Consider the following 10,774-nt stretch of genomic DNA (forward strand, 5'->3'; position numbering starts at 1 on the left):
GTACCCCCTATTGTAAAATATAAGGATATTATAAGTCACCGAGGAGTTTCATGACCATATAAATTTATACAGGTCATGGAACTCCGAGGTGACTTCTAATATCCTCATATTTTCCTACAAGGGGTACTTTATTTATTATAATACACAAATTTCAATGAGTCATGTGACAGAAATGACATCAGAACTCACCGTTTATAACTGATGACATCAGAACTCACCGTTTATAAGGATATAATTTACAGGATATTCATGGCTTTTGTGTATCATATATATATTATATGTTGAAAGTGCTGTTGGCAAAATCGTAGACAAAATCGGTGACACTAAACTGTCACTTCTTGACTACTATTAAGATATATGACTATAAAGTCAGCCATCCTGAAATACAATGGCGGTTTAGTCCAGAATGAAGCTGTATAATGGGCTTTCTGTGGCCGCCCACCCAACACTGCCCTTTGTGCTTACTCTCCCAGACCAACACTGCGGAGGGGAATTAGGAGACTACGCGGGATACATCGAGTCGCCCAACTACCCCGGAGATTACCCGGCCCACATCGAGTGCATCTGGAACATCAACCCGCCTCCTAAGAGAAGGATTCTTATAGTTGTCCCGGAGATATTCCTTCCCATCGAAGATGAGTGCGGAGACGTCTTAGTGATGAGGAAAAGTGGTGAGTCTGGAGAAGAAGTAATACAATTGGACCTATTGTCTTGCTTTTCTATTTCCTGCAAACTATTAGTTGTTGTATACAGTGTCGGACTGGGAAGGCCTGGGCCCACTGGGGCTGCCACATGAGGGGCCCTTGACCCCCCCTGCCAACTTCAGGACCACTGACCCTCTTCCTGCAACTTCAGGGCCACTGACCCTCCTCCTTCAACTTTAGGGCCACTGACCCTCCAACTTCAGGGCCACTGACACTCCTCCTCCAACTTCAGGGCCACTGACCCTCCTCCTCCAACTTCAGGGCCACTGACCCTCCTCCTCCAACTTCAGGGCCACTGACCCTCCTCCTCCAATTTCAGGGACACTGACCCTCCTCCTGCAACTATAGGGCCACTGACCCTCCTCCTCCAACTTCAGGGCCACTGACCCTCCAACTTCAGGGCCACTGACCCTCCTCCTCCAGTTTCAGGGCCACTGACCCTCCTCCTCCAACTTCAGGGCCACTGACCCTCCTCCTCCAACTTCAGGGCCACTGACCCTCCTCCTCCTCCAACTTTAAGGCCACTGACCCTCCAACTTCAAGGCCACTGACCCTCCTCCTCCAACTTCAGGGCCACTGACCCTCCTCCTGCAACATCAGGGCCACTGACCCTCCAACTTCAGGGCCACTGACCCTCCTCCTCCAGCTTCAGGGCCACTGACCCTCCTCCTGCAACTTCAGGGCCACTGACCCTCCTCCTCCTCCAACGTCAAGGCCACTGACCCTCCTCCTCCAACTTCAGGGCCACTGACACTCCTCCTCCAACTTCATAGCCACTGTCCCTCCTTCTCCAACTTCAGGGCCACTTACCCTCCTCCTCCAGCTTCAGGGCCACTAACCCTCCTCCTGCAACTTCAGGGCCACTGACCCTCCTCCTCCTCCAACGTCAAGGCCACTGACACTCCTCCTCCAACTTCAGGGCCACTGACCCTCCTCCTCCAACTTCAGGGCCACTGACACTCCTCCTCCAACTTCATAGCCACTGTCCCTCCTTCTCCAACTTCAGGGCCACTTACCCTCCTCCTCCAGCTTCAGGGCCACTAACCCTCCTCCTGCAACTTCAGGGCCACTGACCCTCCTCCTCCTCCAATGTCAAGGCCACTGACACTCCTCCTCCAACTTCAGGGCCACTGACCCTCCTCCTCCAACTTCATAGCCACTGTCCCTCCTCCTCCAACTTCAGGGCCACTGACCCCCCTCCTCCTCCTCCTCCAACTTTAAGGCCACTGACCCTCCAACTTCAAGGCCACAGACCCTCCTCCTCCAACTTCAGGGCCACTGACCCTCCTCCTGCAATGTCAGGGCCACTGACCCTCCAACTTCAGGGCCACTGACCCTCCTCCTGCAACGTCAGGGCCACTGACCCTCCAACTTCAGGGCCACTGACCCTCCTCCTGCAACGTCAGGGCCACTGACCCTCCAACTTCAGGGCCACTGACCCTCCAACTTCAGGGCCACTGACCCTCCTCCTCCAACTTCAAGGCCACTGACCCTCCTCCTCCTCCAACTTCAGGGCCACTGACCCTCCTCCTCCAACTTCAAGGCCCTTGCCAGCCGCCCTCCTCTAGCCGCCTCCCTCCCCGCTTTTCTTGCATTGTTTGGGGAAGGAGAAAGTCAGAGTGCCGCGTGGCAAGCAGGTAGGAGCCGATAGAATAGAATTTAGAGCTGAGGCAACAAATCAGAAATTATTCACACTCAGTCGCCCAAAGATTTAAAGTCACATGGCTTAAAAGGTTTGGTTTTGGGATTCAGTCAACGCCTATGTAGTAATATGGATAATATGGAAAAAAGTATCTTTACTGTAAGTCTCAGCTCCTCTCCCTTCATTATTGTTTGTTTGCAGCTTCCCCGGCCTCCGTAACGACATATGAGACTTGTCAGACGTACGAGAGACCCATTGCCTTCACCTCGCGCTCACGGAAACTCTGGATCCAGTTTAAAACCAACGAGGGAAACAGCGGCAAAGGATTCCAAGTTCCCTACGTCACGTATGATGGTAAATGACCCTGTGTGTTCTGGCAGTGAGAGAAGTGACAGTTGTCTCATTGGATTGTTTCCATTTAATTTAGCAAACAAAATCCCACCGAAAGTCTGTGTTCTGCTCCGATTGCTGCTCCCATAACCCATGAACTGAAAGCCATTGGCAATCAGATCCCCAAACAGTACGGTGGGCCAGTAGGGACAAAAATATAGCTTGAGCCATTGCTCCGCTCTTAGCTTTAATATTGGCGGAATATTATAAATAATAAGTTGTTTAAAAACGTTATAACATCGGTTATTTCTGTGCAGAGGACTATCAGCAGTTAATAGAAGACATCGTTCGTGACGGGAGATTATATGCTTCTGAGAACCATCAAGAAATATTAAAAGTAAGTGCTGTAATAATATAACAATAGCCCAGAGTGAGATTTATTTCGAATAAATGGATTATTGAGTCAGACCAATAAAGCAGACGGTGTGTTGTGGTTTTATCACGTGAAGACGTGTAAATCAGATTCGATTAGGAGAGAAAAAAACCTTTCTCCTGAAGCAATAGAGTTTTTATGTGATGACTAAATTCTTTTGAGGTGATGTCACTTCCTGTAATACCTGGGTTATACCTAATGGATGAACAGGAAAAAAAAACATTTTAAAACAGTTTACTATTTACTTAAACTGAGGAGAGAACCGAATAAGAGATTTCATATATATATATATATATATATATATTTATTTATATTTATATTTATATATATATATATATATATATATATATATATAAAGGAGGAAACATTATTATACCATGTTTATTCTGATATACTCAGCCTACAGCCTTGTGTCTTTATATGGTCACAGAACAACCCCTCAGTGACTTCTAATATCCTTATCATTTACAGTAGGGGGTACATTATCCCTTATAATACATGAGTGATACTCAGAGTTCCCTGTATAACTCAGCCTGCAGCCTTGTGCCTTTATATGGTCACAGAACAACCCCTCAGTGACTTCTAATATCCTTATCATTTACAGTAGGGGGTACATTATCCCTTATAATACATGAGTGATACTCAGAGTTCCCTGTATAACTCAGCCTGTAGCCTTGTGCCTTTATATGGTCACAGAACAACCCCTCAGTGACTTCTAATATCCTTATCATTTACAGTAGGGGGTACATTATCCCTTATAATACATGAGTGATACTCAGAGTTCCCTGTATAACTCAGCCTGCAGCCTTGTGCCTTTATATGGTCACAGAACAACCCCTCAGTGATTTCTAATATCCTTATCATTTACAGTGGGGGGTACATTATCCCTTATAATACATGAGTGATACTCAGAGTTCCCTGTATAACTCAGCCTGCAGCCTTGTGCCTTTATATGGTCACAGAACAACCCCTCAGTGACTTCTAATATCCTTATCATTTACAGTAGGGGGTACATTATCCCTTATAATACATGAGTGATACTCAGAGTTCCCTGTATAACTCAGCCTGCAGCCTTGTGCCTTTATATGGTCACAGAACAACCCATCAGTGACTTCTAATATCCTTATCATTTACAGTAGGGGGTACATTATCCCTTATAATACATGAGTGATACTCAGAGTTCCCTGTATAACTCAGCCTGCAGCCTTGTGCCTTTATATGGTCACAGAACAACCCCTCAGTGACTTCTAATATCCTTATCATTTACAGTAGGGGGTACATTATCCCTTATAATACATGAGTGATACTCAGAGTTCCCTGTATAACTCAGCCTGCAGCCTTGTGCCTTTATATGGTCACAGAACAACCCCTCAGTCACTTCTAATATCCTTATCATTTACAGTAGGGGGTACATTATCCCTTATAATACATGAGTGATACTCAGAGTTCCCTGTATAACTCAGCCTGCAGCCTTGTGCCTTTATATGGTCACAGAACAACCCCTCAGTGACTTCTAATATCCTTATCATTTACAGTAGGGGGTACATTATCCCTTATAATACATGAGTGATACTCAGAGTCCATAACTTACCGTTTCTCTCTTCCATTTCAGGACAAGAAGCTGATCAATTCCCTATTCGATGTATTAGCGCACCCCCAGAACTATTTCAAGTACACAGCACAGGAATCCAAGGAGATGTTTCCAAGGTCTTTTATTAAACTGCTGAAGTCAAAAGTCTCCAGGTTTTTACGGCCATACAAATAACTTTATTCTATTTGCCCCCCACACCCTCCCTGTTATTTCCTTTCTTGGTCCACTTATTTTTCCTCAAAGTAGAAAAAAAAACCAAAATCTGTCCTATTTACGGCAAATATTCCTGCACATTGGAAGAATACGGACATGGATTTAACAGAAATCACCTTCGGAAGCCCCAAGACTGAAGTGACCAACTGCAATCATTGACTTCCAAAGCTGCAGGACATTCAGATAGAATTATGCTGGAATCCAGTATAAACAGAAGGAAAATCCATTCTAGACGGAAGGGGAATCCAGTATAGACAGAAGGGGAATCCAGTCTAGACTGAAGGGGAATCCATTCTAGTCGGAAGAGGAATCCAGTATAGACAGAAGGGGAATCCCGTATAGGTGGAAGGGGAGTCCAGTATAGAAGGAAGGGGAATCCAGGCGGAAGGGGAATCCATTCTAGTTCGGAAGGGGAATCCATTCTAGTTCGGAAGGGGAATCCATTCTGGTTTGTAAGGGGAATCCATTCTAGACAGAAGGGGAATCAAGATGGAAGGGGAATCCAGTATAGACGGAAGGGGAATCCAGACGGAAGGGGAATCCAGACGGAAAGGTGAATCCATTTTAGTTTGGAAGGAGAATCCATTCTAGTTCGGAAGAGGAATCCATTCTAGACTGAAGGTGAATCCAGTCTTGACGGAAAGCGAATCCATTCAAGACGGAAGGGGAATCCAGTATAGACAGTAGGGGAGTCCAGTCTAGACTGAAGGGGAATCCAGGCGGAAGGAGAATCCATTCTAGTTCGGAAGGGGAATCCATTCTAGTTCGGAAGGGGAATCCATTCTGGTTCGGAAGGGGAATCCATTCTGGTTTGGAAGGGGAATCCATTCTAGACAGAAGGGGAATCCAGATGGAAGGGGAATCCAGTATAGACAGAAGGGGAATCCAGACGGAAGGGGAATCCAGATGGAAGGGGAATCCATTTTAGTTCGGAAGGGAATCCATTCTAGTTCAGAAGGGAAATCCATTCTAGACTGAAGGGGAATCCAGTCTTGACGGAAAGGGAATCCATTCAAGACGGAAGGGGAATCCAGTATAGACAGTACGGGAGTCCAGTCTAGACTGAAGGGGAATCCAGTATAGACGAAGGGGAAGCAGTCTAGACAGAAGGGGAATCCAGTATCGATGGAAGGGGAATCCCGTATAGATGGAAGGGGAGTCCAGTATAGAAGGAAGGGGAATCCAGGCGGAAGGGGAATCCATTCTAGTTCGGAAGGGGAATCCATTCTGGTTTGGAAGGGGAATCCAGACGGAATGGGAATCCATTTTAGTTCGGAAGGGGAATCCAATTTAGTTTGGGAATCCATTCTGGTTCGGAAGGGGAATCTATTCTTGTACGGAAGGGGAATCCATTCAAGACGGGAGGGGAATCCAGTCTAGACAGAAGGGGAATCCAGACGGAAGGGGAATCCATCCTAGTTCGGATAAGGAATAGGGATGGGCGAATTTTTTCGCCTTGTTTCACTGTGGAAATGGCGCCCATAGACTTGTATGGCGTTGTGCGTCAACATTTTTTTTGACACCCGTAGACTTTAATGGCCGTCGGCGACATTTTGCCGGTGGCGAATCTTTGACGAAACGGGTCAAATTCACCCATCCCTAATGGGGAATCCATCCTAGTTCGGATGGGGAATCCAGATGGAAGGGGATTCCATTCCAGAGAGCTGTTGGGAATTACCTCGGATTATAAAAGTATTTGTGCCACACGGGGGACCGGCTGGATTTAAAGTGAAAGGCGCAGGAGATTCCCAAGGCTGCTGTACATGGGGTGGGATTCCAGTGCCCATTTCAGCCGTTTGGGTGAACCTCGATTATTGGCACTTTCAGCTGCCGGAAAATGAAACATTTGTGATTGGAACGACTCAAATCGCTGGGCACTGGGGGCACGTTGGCAGCAGCCCAGTTAGAGCCTCCCGCCCCCTCTGCATTTGGTTTCTCCCCTCCACTTTACAACAGGGGGTCCACAATGGGACGGCCGTTGCGACTGCCACTTACAGTGGATTACAAAAACATTTCTAGAACTTTCCATTGGGGGGGTGTTTTTTTTAAAAAAATTTTGGTTACAGAAACTACTTCCGAGCAAGTTTTACTGTGAGAGGTGACGTGTAGTACAATGAGTATGTTTAAATTGCACTTGAATTTTCTATGTAATGTTGCAAGGGGAGGAAATATATATATATATTTTTTTTGTATTTTATTTGCCCTTGTCATTTTATTCGTAGCCGAAACTTATATATAAAAAAAAATGGGTGTACAGTTGATTTGTATAAAAACATGGGTGGGTTCTTGTCCTCTGCAGGAGAATATTCTTCATTCCTCCAGCCACTGTTACTAATTACTATTACCCTCGGACTTAAAGGGAAACCACACCTTTCAATGAGTAGCTACAATTAGACCGGTTATTCCAAGCAAAGCAACCGATGTCTCTTGTCCGCGTATTATGTCCGGGTCGGCGACCCTCGCAAGAAAAAGATACATCTCTCTTTAGTTTATACAATTCCTGGTTGCTAGGGTCTGCTCCTCCTGGAAACCAGAGAGAGGACTGCATAGCAAACTGTTCATTCATATGTTTCAGACTGTCCAACTGGGGGTCCAGATGGAGAATTCCATGGAAACGCTGGGACAGCCCAGGACCCACATGTATTTAAAGGGGAAGAGACACATTAATGGGAACAATACTGAGGACAAACCCCGATTATTAATGTGTCTTTTCCCTTTAAAATGCCTATGTGAAGGGGATCTATAAGAAGAATCATTTAGTGCAGCTGAGAGGTATAAAGAGGGCTCCCATTTCAACCTGTCGTCAGTGTTGAACTGGACTTGCTGGGGCCCCTCAAGGAACCCCGGGGCCCATACTCACAGCAATCGAGATATAGGCTATAGACGTTATTTAGGCCTATGAGGGAAATAAGACTGGGGCTGGGAAACCAGTTAGTGACCAAGGAACTCTCACCTCTACTGACAACACAAATCAATGTACAGTGTCAGTGATGTTGCTGAACTATAACAACGCTAACCAGTACAACTCTGTGTATAAAGGTGCATCTTTGTATCATTCCATGTACAGGTATAGCACCTGTTATCCAGAATGCTTGGAACCTGGGGCTTTCCAGATAATGGATCTTTCCATAATTTGGATCTTCATACCTTAAGTCTACTAGAAAATCATATAAACATTAAATAAACCCAATAGGCTGGTTTTGCTTCCAATAAGGATTAATTATATCTTAGTTGGGATCAAATACATGGTACAGGTATGGGACCTTTTATCCAGAATGCTCGAGACCACGGGTTTTCCGGATAATGGATCTAGCTGTAATTTGGATCTTCATACCTTAAGTCTACTAGAAAATCATATAAACATTAAATAAACCCAATAGGCTGGTTTTGCTTCCAATAAGGATTAATTATATCTTAGTTGGGATCAAGTACAAGCGACTGTTTTATTATTACACAGAAAAAGGAAATCAGTTTTAAATATTTGGATTATTTGGATAAAATGGAGTCTACGGGAGACGGCCTTTTCATAATTCAGAGCTTTCTGGATAACAGATCCCCTACCTGTATTACTTTTAACCAAACTATAACCATATGCGGGAGTTGCATGAGCAGCCTCGCTCACTCATTAAAGCTTTAAGTTAACCTTTAGTATGTTTAGTACTTTAGTACTTTTCAGTCGGTCTTCATTATTTATTTGCTATAGTTTTTGAATAATTTTTTAGACTTTTTCCAGCTTTCAAATGGGGGTCACTGACCCCATCTAAAAAAACAAGTGTATTGTTATTGCTACTTTTTGTTACTCATCTTTCTATTCAGGCCTCTCCTGTTCATATGCCAGTCTCTTATTTTAATCAATGCATGGTTGCTAGGGGAATTTGGACCCTAGCAACCAGACTGCTGAAATTACAAACTGGAGAGCTGCTGAATAAAAAGCGAAATAACTCAAAAACCACACATAATAAAAAATTAAAACCAATTGCAAATTGTCTCAGAATATCCCTCTCTACATCAAACTAACAGTTAATTTAAAGGGGAACAACCCTCTTAAACAGAAACTGACACTTTTGTGAACAACCGCCTTATAAATAGTTTTCCCACAACCCCCAGCCCTTGAGTAACAGATGAGTGGGCCCTTAATGAGTCTCCACTCCAGTTGGTAAAAGTAAATGCACCTTTTGAGAGTTTCCTTGTAATATACAAGCGCAAAGTGTACGAGACTATTTAAGCTTTTGTTACTCTTCATAAAAAAGGTCAATGATGTAAAACAGCGGGCGTTTATCATTATACTTGTGTTTCATACCCGACGTTGCTGAACTATAACATGTTGTTGCCATCTACGTGGCCACCACTGTAATAAAATGACTTTCATTTTACTGCTGCCTCTGTCGCTTTTCTTTTCCACGAATTTCCACGTTTGCGAATAAATTTGCGAAACTGCCATGAAAAATCCACTGCGTATAAAAAATTCCGCCGCGCGTCAGTCTCGTGCATAAACATTGTTGCGCGTCGAAATTATTCGGACGCCCATTGACTTAAATGCATTTGGCCAAAATAGGTGCGCGTATAACAATTGTTGCGGACGTCAAAATTTGACGCGCGTCAACGTTTTTGCCTATTGACTTCAATGAGTTTCGCTAATTTGGACAAATTCGCTTATCACTACTGCAGATCCCATGCCAATCCCGGGGACTCAAAACCGTTGCGCGTCAACATTATTCGGAGGCCCATTGTCTTTAACACCGGCGTCAAAACTGACGCGAGCGTCAGAATTGACGCGGCAGTCAAAATTCTCGTTTTGCTAATTATTACTAACACAACTATTGTGAATGTGTAATAGGAGCGCCCTCTGCTGGTCTGTCTGGGTGGCAACTGCATAGAATGACAAAAGCTTTTGTGAAAGGGGGTTGTTCCCCTTTAAATTAACTGTTAGTATGATGTAGAGAGGAATATTCTGAGACAATTTGCAATTGGTTTTTATTTTTTACTATTTGTGGTTTTTGAGTTATTTAGCTTTTATTCAACAGTTTGCAATTTCAGCGGCCTGGTTGCTAGGTTCCAAATTCCCCTAGCAACCATGCATTGATTTGAATAAGAGACAGAAATATGAATAGGAGAGGCCTGAATAGAAAGATGAGGAATAAAAAGTAGCAATAACAATACATTTGTAGCCTTACAGAGCATTTGTTTTTTTATGGGGTCGGCGACCCCCTATTTGAAAGCTGGAAAGAGTCAAAAGAAGAAAGGCAAATAACCCTGTAATAAATAAATAATGAAGACCAATTGAAAAGTTGCTCCAAACTGGCCATTCTAGAAGATTCTACAATTGAACTTAAAGCTGAAGCAATAAGTTTTAGTATTTGATAGAATAGCTCATTCCAAGCAACTTTTCCATTGGTCTTTATGACTACATGTTTATAGTTTTTGAATGATTCAGACATTGGGTTACAGGAGCAGAAGAGCAACAGGAGACGCTTCCTGCATTGAAAACATTAAAGGGATACTGTCATGGGAAAAAAAAAATTTTTCAAAATGCATCAGTTAATAGTGCTACTCCAGCAGAATTCTGCACTGAAATCCATTTCTCAAAAGAGCAAACAGATTTTTTTATATTCAATTTTGAAATCTGACATGGGGCTAGACATATTGTCAGTTTCCCAGCTGCCCCATGTCATGTGACTTGTGCCTGCACTTCAGGAGAGAAATGCTTTCTGGCAGGCTGCTGTTTTTCCTTCTCAATGTAACTGAATGTGTCTCAGTGGGACCTGGATTTTACTATTGAGTGTTGTTCTTAGATCTACCAGGCAGCTGTTATCTTGTGTTAGGGAGCTGCTATCTGGTTACCTTCCCATTGTTCTTTTGTT

General features: G+C 44.0%; 1 protein-coding gene across 3 annotated transcripts in view; it reads left to right on the forward strand.

Annotated features, from left to right (window-relative positions):
- The window catches only part of scube1.L (signal peptide, CUB domain, EGF-like 1 L homeolog), a 127,706-nt gene extending 120,601 nt beyond the window's left edge, over window positions 1-7,105 (forward strand). For all 3 annotated transcript variants that reach the window (XM_041585840.1, XM_041585841.1, XM_041585842.1), the window contains 4 exons: window positions 474-671; window positions 2,548-2,700; window positions 2,994-3,073; window positions 4,722-7,105. In XM_041585840.1, the coding sequence (XP_041441774.1) occupies window positions 474-671; window positions 2,548-2,700; window positions 2,994-3,073; window positions 4,722-4,874 (584 nt within the window). In that variant the 3' untranslated portion in view covers window positions 4,875-7,105. The remainder of the gene's footprint in view (window positions 1-473; window positions 672-2,547; window positions 2,701-2,993; window positions 3,074-4,721) is intronic.
- The last annotated feature ends 3,669 nt before the right edge of the window (window positions 7,106-10,774 follow it).

This window comes from Xenopus laevis, chromosome 3L (genome assembly GCF_017654675.1).
Source record: "Xenopus laevis strain J_2021 chromosome 3L, Xenopus_laevis_v10.1, whole genome shotgun sequence".
NCBI lineage: Eukaryota > Metazoa > Chordata > Amphibia > Anura > Pipidae > Xenopus > Xenopus laevis.